This window comes from Macrobrachium rosenbergii, chromosome 25 (genome assembly GCF_040412425.1).
Source record: "Macrobrachium rosenbergii isolate ZJJX-2024 chromosome 25, ASM4041242v1, whole genome shotgun sequence".
In the NCBI taxonomy this organism is placed as follows: domain Eukaryota; kingdom Metazoa; phylum Arthropoda; class Malacostraca; order Decapoda; family Palaemonidae; genus Macrobrachium; species Macrobrachium rosenbergii.
The window spans coordinates 19,753,235-19,766,684 of NC_089765.1; the positions used below are offsets into that span (position 1 = coordinate 19,753,235).

The 13,450-nt window shown below is 38.0% G+C and overlaps 1 protein-coding gene across 1 annotated transcript in view; it reads right to left on the reverse strand.

Moving 5' to 3' along the window:
* Positions 1–5,566, reverse strand: part of LOC136852190 (uncharacterized) — a 30,107-nt gene extending 24,541 nt beyond the window's left edge. The window contains exons 1-3 of the mRNA XM_067126636.1: positions 5,411–5,566; positions 1,071–1,237; positions 36–282 (exon numbers count right to left, since the gene is read on the reverse strand). Of these exons, the coding sequence (XP_066982737.1) occupies positions 36–282; positions 1,071–1,225 (402 nt within the window). The 5' untranslated portion in view covers positions 1,226–1,237; positions 5,411–5,566. The remainder of the gene's footprint in view (positions 1–35; positions 283–1,070; positions 1,238–5,410) is intronic.
* Between the last annotated feature and the right edge of the window lie 7,884 nt (positions 5,567–13,450).

Consider the following 13,450-nt stretch of genomic DNA (forward strand, 5'->3'; position numbering starts at 1 on the left):
TGTTGAACAAATATCAGAGTCCACATCAGACCTACCTGGGGTTCTTTCTGCGGAGTATTTATGTCTTTGGAAAACAGCTCCTTCACTGGTGCAGCATTCGCTGGTGTGTTTTTTCCTGTTTTTTCGCTGATGTCTTTCTCTTCTCCTGTTCCCTTTCCTATGGGTGTGTGATAGCCAGGTAACTCTAAGTCAGGGGTGAGGCCAGGAGTACCACCAATTGCAGAGTCGGGAGATGGCAGTGATGACTCACCTGAAAGGTCTGCCGTGGTGTCTAGACTATCACTGTAGAGAAGACAAAAGTTAGAGAGGATGATAGCAAGGTGCTGTCTCAATATTTTAAAAGGTTATCAACAGTTCTTCGTATATAGCTAGGATGTTTGCTCAGTTTACTATAATAAGGGAATTTTATGCTATTCCCCTAATACTAATGAAATAACGTTATGTTTTGAAAGCACTGACCACGTCATCAAACTTGAAGAAAATCTTTTCAAAATTATTTTGTAAATGTTAGAAACTTTTCTGGCATCTTTTGCATTTTGCTACCAAAGGCTATACAAATGAGCCAACATTCACAGTAAACCTGAAACCATCCATCTGTCACCTTACACCGAAAGATAAACACTTTCATTTACAGGGGAAAATTGAAGAGAAACTTGCAGCAAAACGTGTTAAATCAAAATGATCGAATATAATGTATGATTAACTTATGCTTGAACTGTTTAATTGCATAAAACTTGAGGACGAAGAATTTCCTTTTATGACTCTTGAAAGAAGTTGTTTCCATGCGCAAACAGCTTGGTCCATGTGACATGTGCAATGTATAGTACCTTACTGTTGGCAAAACATCACCGTTCCTGCTTGTGCCAAAAAGTTTTTTTTTTATCATTTACAATTTTTTTTTTTTTACTAATTATTCAACAATCGGCAAGTCCTAGGTGTCAATATGCTAAGCTGTAAGTTGCCTGTTGGAAAATATAAATACTCATTGCAAGAGACCAAACAAAAATATACATATCTAAATACACTGAATTCTTGAATACTTAAAAAAATAAAAACCCTAAACTACAAACCTGTTAGACTGAGTGTCCACTGACGGTGGTGATCCTATGGACTGGAAAGAATCTTCACTGGCCAACTCAAGGGCTTCCTTTCCTTGTGAAACATTAAAGGAATCGAAACCTTTCTCCTCTGCGACTCCATTGCTTGTGTTGTTCACTGACGTCATCTAGCTTTAGATCTGCAACAGTAATAAATAAAAGATATCTATGCAAGGGTAACAAATCCACTATATTCAGCATCCATAAAATAACAATTTATGAGTCTCATCCGGCAAAGAAATCATTAATCAGGTAAGATATCTAAAGTAGCTTAACAACAAGGATTGGTGCTTCTTGACCCTGAATCTAAGGTAGGGTATAAATATTACGGTAATTTTTCGGAAGACTCCAGCCAGCCGTTTTTGCATGGAAAACCAAATTTTCTGGTAGTTTTTTGTTGTTTAGTTGTGCTCACTCTCGAAAATGTATAGTTTGCCCCTTACTCTATATGTATGCAAAAGGAATGGGTAGTCTCTCTGCAACAGTAATAAATTTTTAAAGATTGTCGCCTAATATTATGGCTGCTGCGCCATGCAATTAGCAATTAGTCAATGCAAAAAATGACACTTCTAGACTAGATTTTGTTTCCTTATCTTACTACAGAACGTAGAACACAATCCACACTTGGGACACTTCACCTAAGAATTTATCTCTGAAAAGTTGTACAGATTCGTCATTTTTTCTTAAAAACCGTCATTCAGTTACAGCACAACCGTGTTACAATTGGAAGCCATGACTACACTAACTTGGTTTCAGTCTGAACCGGCTTTTTCCAACGACATCCTTGGAAACACTACTGTATAAAAATATCTGAATTCTGATTGGACGATTCAAAATTCAACTCCAGTAGGTCAGCACAGATAAGGAACAACTGAGGGCATTGGTTGTCTGAAGTCCAGCAAAAAGCAGGATCAATAGTAATGCTTTTACTACAGGTACTGTATTCTAATTGAAGAATCTTGTTTAGTGGGTGGAGTCATTGCATGTAGAAAATACAATCGCATTTATCAGGAGTGAAAACAAACATATGAACGTAACAAGAGCTACCCATCTTAACAGTGAAAACATAAACAATGGACTTAGAAAAACTACTTAACTTATGTAAGTTTAGTATTTTTTTCTCTGTTATTAATCATTTGCGAAGATAATGCATAGAGAAGAAGTTTGTAGTTTTTATGTCTTTTATTCAAGAAAAATATAAATTTTAATGTAGAAGGTGGCTGAGTCTAACGAAAAATAACCAATAGTACTTCATGACAATAAGGAAATTCTTCTAACACTTCATCATTTCACAGTAAAGTATGCACATGGCACTACTGTGTTACTTGTACCTCAAAATACACTAATAAAGGGTGTACCTTGAAGATAAATCCTATGTAATAAATGGAAAGAGTATGGCACACAGTATAGAAAAGTAAGTTTGAGGAAACTCTCCATTAACTTGATGTAATACTGTGAGATAATAAAACAGTTTTGCAAGTGACTTACATGAGAGACGAGAGCAATACGTTTAACACGTTAGCAATCCACTGAGAGACCCATTAATAACATGATGCTAATGCTTTTCTCCAAGCACAATCTCTTCAGATATAAAGAATACAGGAATAACTGTTAATTCCAGACCAATTAAACTCTTATGCAAACAAGCAAAATAGTAGCAACATGCTCTCTCTGCCAAAAAAATGCCTTTTCTCCATCACATTTTCAACCAAGCTCTTTGAAAAGGGGAAGCTTTCCCATACTCAAAAAGAGTAAGGGAAAGCTTCCCCTTCATTCCTAAGTTGAGGCTATTCTCAGCAGAATCTTGTGGAGTGAAGGGGCTACACACCGTGTCACATCTCTTTGAGACAAAGTCTACCGACAATTTTGCAAATTAGTAAAAGAAAGTCAGCAACTTCCCAAGGCTCTAACAACCATCAGAGCTCTGCCCAGCCTTCTGACGAAGACACTCCAGTGGCTGCTAAGTTAGCAAGTGTGTTCAACCACAGGTCAAGCCACAATCCTGCCTAGAAGGAGCCATGGCAACTAACTCCATGACTACTGACTCTGTCGCAGCGAAGGAAGTACAGGTACATTCCTCTTAGTCTCTCCTTAAATAAGTCCATACTGCAGGTCAAGAATGGGTGAGCAAACATCAAAAACTTCTTGAGACTGTCCATCCTTGCTTATTGACATATGCCGCTACGGCCATGTTGTAAGACATAAGTACTACAGTTTGGCTCATCACTTGATGTGCAATTGGAACCTCAAAAGTTCAAGTGAAGATTCAACGATTACTACCCCTAAGCAGTTCTCCTTGTATTTTGATAATTTACTTACAATTTTATCTATTTATTAATTTGTTAACTTATTTATTTTCTAATAACTGATATCTTCTTTCTGTATTTCCTATTACCTTCTGTTCCTTCTTTCAAATGAACACCATATTCTTTGGAAGCTTGAATTTCAAGTCAGTGGCCCTGTGGGGTTGTTCCAAATGAACAGAGTTCATCTTAATAAATAATAATAATAATTTCTATATTATTATTCTTAAACTTGGAAATGGCTATCTAAAATATACCATTTCGGTGATACTAAAGCTGTCTAAAAGGGTATGGTTATGCAAGTTAAAGAGTGAAGGTTATGTAAGGGGCACATATAGTTAGGAAATCTCCAAGATAACACAGGCAGGAAGCCATGATCAATCCACTGGTCCGGAAGGCAACTAACACCCATGTTACAGCCAGAAGACATAGGTTAGACCTGCAATTCTCATTGACTTAAGTCTCCTTAAAATGCTTAATATAAAAAGCAAACTAAAATATATCACAAATTTACTGGTACCGAGATATTTAATGTCTTTTGTTTATATTTTAACATTCATCTCCCATGGGACTGGTACTAAACACTTTGGTTGTGGCATTAAAAGTAAAACTTTATCCCAAGGTTACGTCTGTAAGCAGTTAGGACAAAATTTGGTCATTCTAAGGAAGAATTCTTCATGGGATTATTATTTATCAATGGGATTTTTGACTGAACATTAAAGAAACAGTATAATATGATGAAGTATGGTTAAGATTAACCAGAAAAATTTACTAAAATGTAAAAGTTTAGCATCTCTTTGTTTGTTTTAATGCAAAAAGCTCCACAGGATGCCACATTTAGTACCAGCCCTTCTGGGATTAATGAAAATACATAAACAAAGAATAGTAAATTTCTCACATTATTGCAATAAATTTTTCAAGTTGTCTCACCTGTACTGCATCGTAAGCCTATATAATACACCCTTTTCTTTAATGTTCAGTAAAAAAAAAAAATTTTTAATAAACAATACCTCTGTGTGGAGCTCCTCCTTAGAATTAACCAAAATTTTAAGAAATAAAACACGTAAAACTGAAGACTGCTTCTGCAGCCTGGTTCTTGCCAGTTGCTGACCGGAATATTTACCGCTTTTCATTTACGTTTTTGTTTATGTTAATGATATTTTCTGTCTTTTGCTCATGTTTTTTACATTCATCCCATACGGGGCTAAACACAACACCCATTTTGCATGTAAACTGGTGGTAGACCAGTTTTATCCAAAATAAAAGGAGAAAACATCCAATACCATGTACAGGCTACTGGTTATCATTCAGACATTGTAAATACCTGAATACTGTTAGGCCTATAAGCCTATAAGTCTAGCCTCACAACTAGAAAATAAGATGGTCTTACTGTAGCCTATTTGCAGTTTTTTTACATAGCCAAGACATCCATCATGAGATATTAGGCATTTTCTCAATTGTTATCCCATATTAAATCTGTCATTAGACCTGATGTAGTCTAACAAACCTAGGCCTAAGTTAGGCTACACACACTAGACTAGGATGAACTCCGACGGGCTATTTAGCAAACATGACGTAATCTTAAGTGTGCATTTATTCTAATATTCTGGGATTTATGAAGGATAAGCTAACACCGATTCATATTAAAGAATTCGACCAGCATTGCCTAACCTTGACTTGAACAGCCTTGAGAGAGACATGACAGGAATCCCCAAGTCCAAATTGGTTGGGAGTCGAGTCTGGCTGGATAACTTACGCCGTTCGACAGTATTAACCCTCAAATAACCAAAAATACTAATTCAGAGGTCCACTGACGCCTCTGAAAGGAACGCACGACCAAAAATAAGATACACTTCAGCAAAATTTGGTTATGGTGTCGCAAGAACACCGAAAACACAGCACGGTACCGTCAGCGAATGTCACCATATTTAAGGAGGAAATAAGACATGACGAGCTTCCATACACCGACTTACGCGTGCGGTAATTCGTCCCAAGCGGATACACACTTACGTCTTAATGATAGGGTGTTCACTTGAGCTTCGACGAGGGCGAATATTGACGGACGATGGACGACTCTTCCAGCGAATTGTCTTGGTAGAGGCAGCGAAAGACAGAAGGAAAATGAACACAATCACGGAACTTAGAGACCTGCTGTGCCCGGGAGAAGTGGTGGGCGACATTTGCAATCAAGGCAAAAAAAAAAAACTTCCTTCTCCCCCTCTCAAAACCATTTGATTCGTGTGACTTGTTCTATGGCTCGTGAATTACTATAGATAGTCATGTATGGGTGCCATTGTTATGATTGCTTTCCTTTCTTTAACTACTGCTTTTGGAGATGCTTGCCAATTTCCTTCGTACTGGTTATTTCCGAGCGCTTACATTTATGTTTTGACGTGGTGAAAGTTGTTATGCTTTCAGTGACCTGAGGGCCACGCAGGGTAATTCATCACTCTTAATGGATAACAATTCCTGCTGAGTTTTGATATAAAAGTCTTTATTCGTTTATATTTTTATATAAAAACGTACAAGTTTGGCAGCAGAAATGGTGCCGTTTCTTCAACGTCGACTTTTCACCCATTATCTGGGAAAGGGGAGATGGCACTTTAAACTCTGCTATACATTGCCATCAACAAACCCCCGCCCCCTCAACCACCGAAAACGAAGGCCCCCAAGGATCCTAGCAGAAGCAGTTGCCAGGGAAAAAAATATTACTCTACAATACTGTACCTGCAAACTGTTTTACTGATTAGTTGATACTTATGTGCTTCCAAGTATTAAAACAACCGTGTTTATAGCATTATCCAAAACAGAAGTAATTTTTTTAGGTGATTGCGTAATATTGCTCCATGAAAACGTTTCATTTTAAGTGAGAATAGCCTGGAATCATCTAGATGGCTCATGCAATCTCGCGTAATAATAAATAAAAACCCTCTAGGTTCTTATCAGTCTTTGTTCCTACTGTTCACAAGTGACCTTGTGTTATGTAATCCACTTGCATAAATATTACAAACCGTCGCTTTACGGCGCCAGGATCGTCGGAGACTCTCCTCCCTTCCTCTCTGGCAAGATGTTGTAATGGAAAAGCATTGAAGTGGAAGATCAGATCAACGTCACCTGGCCTTCTTACATCATTCCGGTAGCAAAGAGTAATAAAACCGATACTGACACATTATAAGGATGTCTGGAAACTGACTTTGGTGAAGTGTGTGTGTGTGTGTGTGTGTGTGTGTGTGTGAAAGGTGCGATGAAAAGTATACTTAGTATCTCGCGAAACGTGCAATTTTTAATCTGAATAACTTTGAAGTATTTTTTTTACTTGACGTCAACGCTTTCTCTTCTTGTCTTAAATTTCCTGCTTGGTTGCAGTGGAATGAAAGATCTCCGTCAAACAAACTGTTCTCTACTTTGGTATTTTATGTAATTACATGCAATACATGAATTGTGACACAACATAAAATTGCAAATGAAACCCATAAGCACATATATAGATTATACATTAGAGAGACAGGCCCGTGCAGAATTTAGTGAGCCCTGGTTGTGGCTTATCCTCTCGTGATCAGTTATATAACATGAACTGTTACTGTACTTACATGCTCTGAATATTCTGGCACGTTCTTCAAATTCTTCAGCTCCCAGCACTTCCACTACGTATCTTTTCCTTTTCTCATATGAGACTAATAATAATTGTATGAGTACTGATAATCTGCCATAGGTTCGAAGGTGGACTAACTCTCCAGTCGCATTGAATTTGCATTAAAACATTCAACCTACGATAAACCTATTTTTAAATCACGATGAACGAATACTGACTGAATTTGTCCTCACATAAGAAATTCTGGCTAGAAGAATACAATTCTAGACTGTAATGCGTATGTTACATTTCTTACTGGGATGACCCGCAATAAAGATAAAAAAAAATGTACTTAACTGTTACACAGATCAGAACAAAAATGTCATAGACTGTTTACAGATCGGAGTCAAGCCACAGGCGCGTTGTTCTACTATATGTTGTACATTATTTATGGGGCCCATGCATGTTCAGTTCTTTTGGTCAAACTACAGTTTAACAAAAAAAAAAAAAAGTGGGGGGTGGAGCTAATTTGAATTTATCAAGAGGCATCAACCGCGGCTTGATGGAAACAAGCACTTTGTTTTTTTGGTTTGATCACACAGGAACTTCCACGCCAATCTAAACGCGCATGTCTAGTTCGTCCAGCCTACTCCGCTCAGTTCTAGATGCGTGTGGCTATTATAGTTTGTCCAACCTACTCCATTCAGTTCTAGACGTGTATAGCTATTATAGTTCGTCCAATTTACTCCGCTCAGTTCTAGACGTGTGTGCTATTATAGTTCGCGCAAACTACTCTGCTTAGTTCTAAACGTGTGGCTAGATCGTCAAACTTAGCCTCGGCTCAGTTCCGTTTCAACCGTCGGCTTTTCAACGCTAAACGCCGATCGCTCCTGACGAAGAAACACTCACGAGGAGGAAAGTAAATTTGAATGGAGATCACTGAAATTTATAGAGGGCAGGACTGAGGACTGTGGAATGTAAAATGCCCGGAATACATTGATGGAATAAGGCAGAAGAGCAAGCAAGGTAGACTCAATTTGAACAGCCACTGAAAAGGAGCATCATAAACAGGCGATGATGTCTTTATGGTACCATGATTTTATGCTGATAGTATGATCTGCTTCTGTTCACCAGTTATCAAGAAATGGCTCGACCCTCAGTGACTAATATTAATGAGGTCAGATGAATAGATTATAAGTATAGGTCTAGAAATGATCGGCTATCTGCTTCCGCAAAAATGTGTTACATCCGTATCCTCGGGTCTCTGAACTCTGACAGCTGATATATCTGTAACTAGGTCTATAACATTTATTCATTGTAGGTAATTTGCATGAAAATAAACTGGTATATCGCCACCATACAAAATGTGGTGCAAACATTAAGATGAGGGCCTACTATACTGTAAGGTCTAAGCATCAACACTTGCCATCAATATGGTGTTGCTATTGTACTAAAAGTAGGCCTGCACGTGTCCCATCAACAGTCAAGTGGTGTGTCAGAGGAGGAAGCGAGGCAGGAATTTAAGGAGAGAGTATTGAGGGAAGTTAGATTGCTAGAGGGAGTGCAAGAATGGTGGAATCACAACAGTAAGGTGATAAAGAGAGTGGGTGGAGAGGTGTTGGGAAAGACATCTGGAAAGAAACCTCCTGACGATAAGGAAACCTGGTGGTGGAATGATGAAGTGAAAGAGGTGGTGAAAACCAAAAAAGATGTAAACGAGATCTGGGAAAACTATGGACAACAAAAGGATAAACAGAGGTACCAGAGACCAGGGGCGTCATTTCAGCGAAGCGAGCCTAATTAGCTGAGTTTTTATTTTTATTTTGAGCTATTTTATGTGCTTTTGAAGCCACATGAGCAAGGTATTTCAGTAAAAATTATATACTCCCACTACTATATGTTTCATCTCATCATCACTGGTAGCTAGTAGACAGACAAAGATCAAGAAACAATTTTTCTGAGGAATTTTATATATTTATGATTGCACATTTAAAAAGAAAACATGCTGTTACTTCTTGGGGCTTGGGGGTGAGGGGGCCAAGTTGAGGCTTGGTGGGGGCGCAACTTGGGTCTTGGGGGTGCATGTTGAGTCTTGAGGGAGCAGTTGACCCACTAGCCCCGCCCAAATAGACGCCCCTGCCAGAGACATAAGAAACAAGATAAAGAAGGCAGTGGCACAAGAAAAGGCAAGAGCATTAAATGACATGTACGAAGAGCTGGAAACACTTGAGGGGAGAGTAAAATTCACAAAATTGGAAAGCCGAGGGACAAGAACACCAAAGACCACTCCCATATAAATAAAACAGGTTAAGGATGAGAATGGAGTAATTTTATGCAACGAGGATAAGATAAAGAGGTGGAAAAAAATGTTATGAACACCTGTTAAACGAAGAAAATGGATTCCAGAATCTTGGTATGACACATAACATTTGCAGGAAGGCAGTGAAGAACGCACTAAAGGAGATGAAAAATGGTAAAGCAATAGGACCAGATGGAATTCCTGCAGAGGTGTGGAAGAGCCTGGGAGAAGAAGGAATAGACATGCTGTGGGACCTAGCAAAGAAAATATACAGTCAGGAAAAGATACCGAAAGAATGGAGAGGAAGCTTTATTGTGCCCATCTATAAAGAGAAGGGTGACATCCAGGACTGTGCAAACTACAGGGGGAATAAAGCTAACGTCTCACACCATGAAAATCTGGGAAAAAAGTGGATGTGTGGAGTAACAAAAATGGACAGGATAAAAAATTAAAGAATAAGAGGAACTATTAAAGTCGTAGAACTATCAAAGAAGGCCCAGCAAAGAAGACTGCAGTGGTATGGCGGCGGAAGTGGGAAAAGATGCAGAGAAAGAAGAAGATTACACTAAAGTTTCATACTATCAGTTTACTATTAATATGGTACTAAAGTTTATTGTTGCACTTATTATGCTATTATTATTCTACTGAAGTTCACAATTATGTTAATAATGACAGGAAAACACATCGGTGATTAGTAGACCTAAGCCTATATGAAAGAAGAACGTGCTTCTTTCAAAAATGCCTGGGCCTAATAACCACTGATGTTTTCATAAGTTATTATCAAGAAAATTGTGCTGATTGTAAAAGTACACTGATAAAAATTAACTTTTAGTACATTAATAACAGCCTGCTGATAGCAATATTCCTATGCACTACTATATATGCCTATTTCACGTATTCTTAAATTACAGAATGTATGCATAGACCTACACTGCAATGGAAAAGTGATGTTGGAGTTGAAAGAGTGATTTAAACTGAAAACGTAGGACTACTTTGCAAGGTGAACGTTCGATGCTGACATCAGGGATAGGGAGAAGAAAACCGTCAAAATTTATGTTCAGAGAGAGAGAGAGAGAGGCGCCAATAGACGGTAGAATTATATTTATACAATTAGAGTATGTCATGCAGCATAGCTGTCGATACTGACATTCACACAAACACAATTTTAAATATGTAGACCATAATGATATTGACACGTGGATGTCTGTACATGTCTCCATTGAAAACTTGATACTTTCTCTCTTTCTATAGCCTTATGTAATACGCTTTATACAGTGAAGAATGTTAGAACCGAGAGAAACCTTAGCGATGCATCAGACGCCCGGAGATAACAAGCGACGGCAAAGGGTTCTTGGGGCGTATGTTATTGTTTTTGCCGATCATGTTGAGCGCTGACGTCACTGCTAAGGAGAAAGAAGCGTTAAGTAAGGAAAGAAACGTCATCAATAAGAAGTAGCACTCCTGAATAGCTCACGTCTTGTGAACACATTTGCTCCTAATCTGTGATTTGTGGATGCACTTAGTTGGAACATTTATTTGTTATATATCTATGGACCCAGAACTGTTTCTTGGAAGTTGAGGAGGATGGTGAACCCAAGTATTCAGGTGTCAGTCTATTTGGTTTACAGTGACTAGACTGATGTAAAAGATGAAGAAATGAATCACAAATTAGCCGAATCAGTGGATAAAGAATCCGGTGGAGTAGATTTAAAATCAGTCAAGGTTTTCCTTCGATTTTAGTATCAGATGAACTGTTCTCGACGGAAATGCTTCTAAACGGAATGTCTACATCAGACAATTTATATGGACATAATAGTATGAATGTATGACAAAGAAGCTTCTAAACGGAGTGTCTACATCAGACAATTTATATGGACATAATAGTATGAATGTATGACAACTTCTTTGCTTATTCATTCTTTATGTATAAGCCTCTCCTGACAGACGAATGCACACACGCCCAGAAAAGACTGAGCAGAGAAATTAGATTTTAAATCAATGTTGGTAGCCATGTGATTCCAATTCATGGTAATATAATAAAACAGGCTACACCAAGTTCAAGACGAGTATTATTATTATTATTATTATTATTATTATTATTATTATTATTATTATTATATTATTATTATTATTATTATCCAGAAGATTAACCCTATTCATAGAAACCCACAGTGGTCACTGACTTGACATTCAAGCTGCCAAAGAATCTGGTGTTCATTTGAAAGAAGTAACAGAAGGATAATTAGATAAAAATGTAAGTAAATTATCAAATACAAGGAGAACTGATTTAGAGAAGTAATGCACTGCATTTCCTGCTAAACTTTTGAGGTTCCATTGCACAACATCCTCAGGGAGATGTTCCACAGTCCAACAGTGTAAGGAATAAAGAACTTCTGGGACTGAAAAGTTCGACAGCGAGGCACATTTACTGTGTACTGGGGCTGCTGTTCAGCAAATCTGGTGGCCCTCGACAGGAAAAAAGGAACAGGGATCAGTTGTGAATGTGAAAGATCTCTGTTAAAATACAACTTATGAAAAACTGACAAACAAGAGACCATACGTTGATGGTTCAAGTAATAAGTGCTAATGTTAGGAAACAGAAACCTACCACTACGAACTACTCTCTAAAAGGGATAATCTCTGGCAGAAGCAGACACCCACTCCAGAGAAAAGTATTCTAATTAAGAAAGGTCAAATGACCTAGAACGGTCAAATGACCTTATCACTGTTATAAATATATGAGGCCTTACGTACAATATCTAACTTCCGTTCAAATTTTGCCGACACTTTCATTAGATGTTCCTCGAATTAAGGTTTTTTCATAAGTTACACCAAGTATAGCTAACGTTTCAGACTTATTTAGCAGAGTCCCATCCATCCGAAGGGGAGGATGGGGTGGAAAATCAGAGCAAGATCTACTACTCGACAGTGTTTTCGCTTTACTGGTGTTCAGCCTCATTACCAACCAACTACATCAATCACTAATCCGCTCCATGTTACGTTTGAGACTAAAGACAGCTTAATTTCTCATAAATGGAGACTTGAATACACCTACTAGTGTTACATCATCGACATACAAAACAATCATGTTTTCCAAGCCAACAGCCAAATCTCTTGTGTACACTAAAAATAACAATGGACCAAGAACACTACCCTGTGGAACTCCAGACATAATAGGTCTTGGTTCGCTAAAGCTCCAGTCAACGACAACTCTCGAACTAATCCTAAAAGGTATCCATCCACTCCAAGATTCTGAAGTTCATATATAAAAATTTTATGAATTACTAAATCAAAAGCAGCACTAAAATCTATTTGAATTACTCTACGCTCAAAACCATTTTCAAGGTTCTCTTGAAATTGGCATGTCAAATCTAAAAGAGCATCGCAGGTGCCTAGCTGCTTCCTATATGCATATTTACTATCAGATAACGGGATTCTACATACTTGTAAAGCGACTTAAAAATAAGTTTTTCTGTAACTGGAGAGCACAGGGAGAATAGAAACTGGCCTGCAGTTACTGCAGTCTGCAGATATGCCATTCTTTGGAACAGGTACCGTATTACTGATGTTGCGCTCTTCTGCAAAGATACTACATCGACATAAAAATCTATTGAATCTCCTAATCTTGGGAGACAACACACTAGAAACCTATATAATAAACAAAAGAAAGGAACCATCTAGACCTTCCCGTCCCAGCTGTCGAGATTAACAAGACTTTTCTCAGCATCCATAGAGCGACATGCAAATTTTGCAAGAATAGGTTCAGGATGACAAGTATCAGGGATAGGGACATCCTCAGCTGATTGCTTAGCTTCAAAAGTTTGATGAAGCGGTTCAGTCTTTTCCTTACAGGACCTGTAACCAATCCACTATAATCTGTTAGTATTGGTGGAATGGAAGACGAGCCTGACCCAGAGATAGAAGATACCTATTTTGTCCACCGCAGATGAGGCTGAGTAATTTCTTAAAGTTTCGTCTTGAAGGAATTAATGTAGTTTCTCGGACCTATATGGTAATTGCTGGCTATTTGAAACCTGGCGAGACTCAACAAAAATAGTGTAATTTTCATGTGAACGATTTCGTCTCTATACTCGTATTTTGAATTTGGTCTTTGTCAGAATAAGTTCGTCTGTATGTATCATCAAACCATAGCTGGTCATTTGTCATAATCTTGAAGACC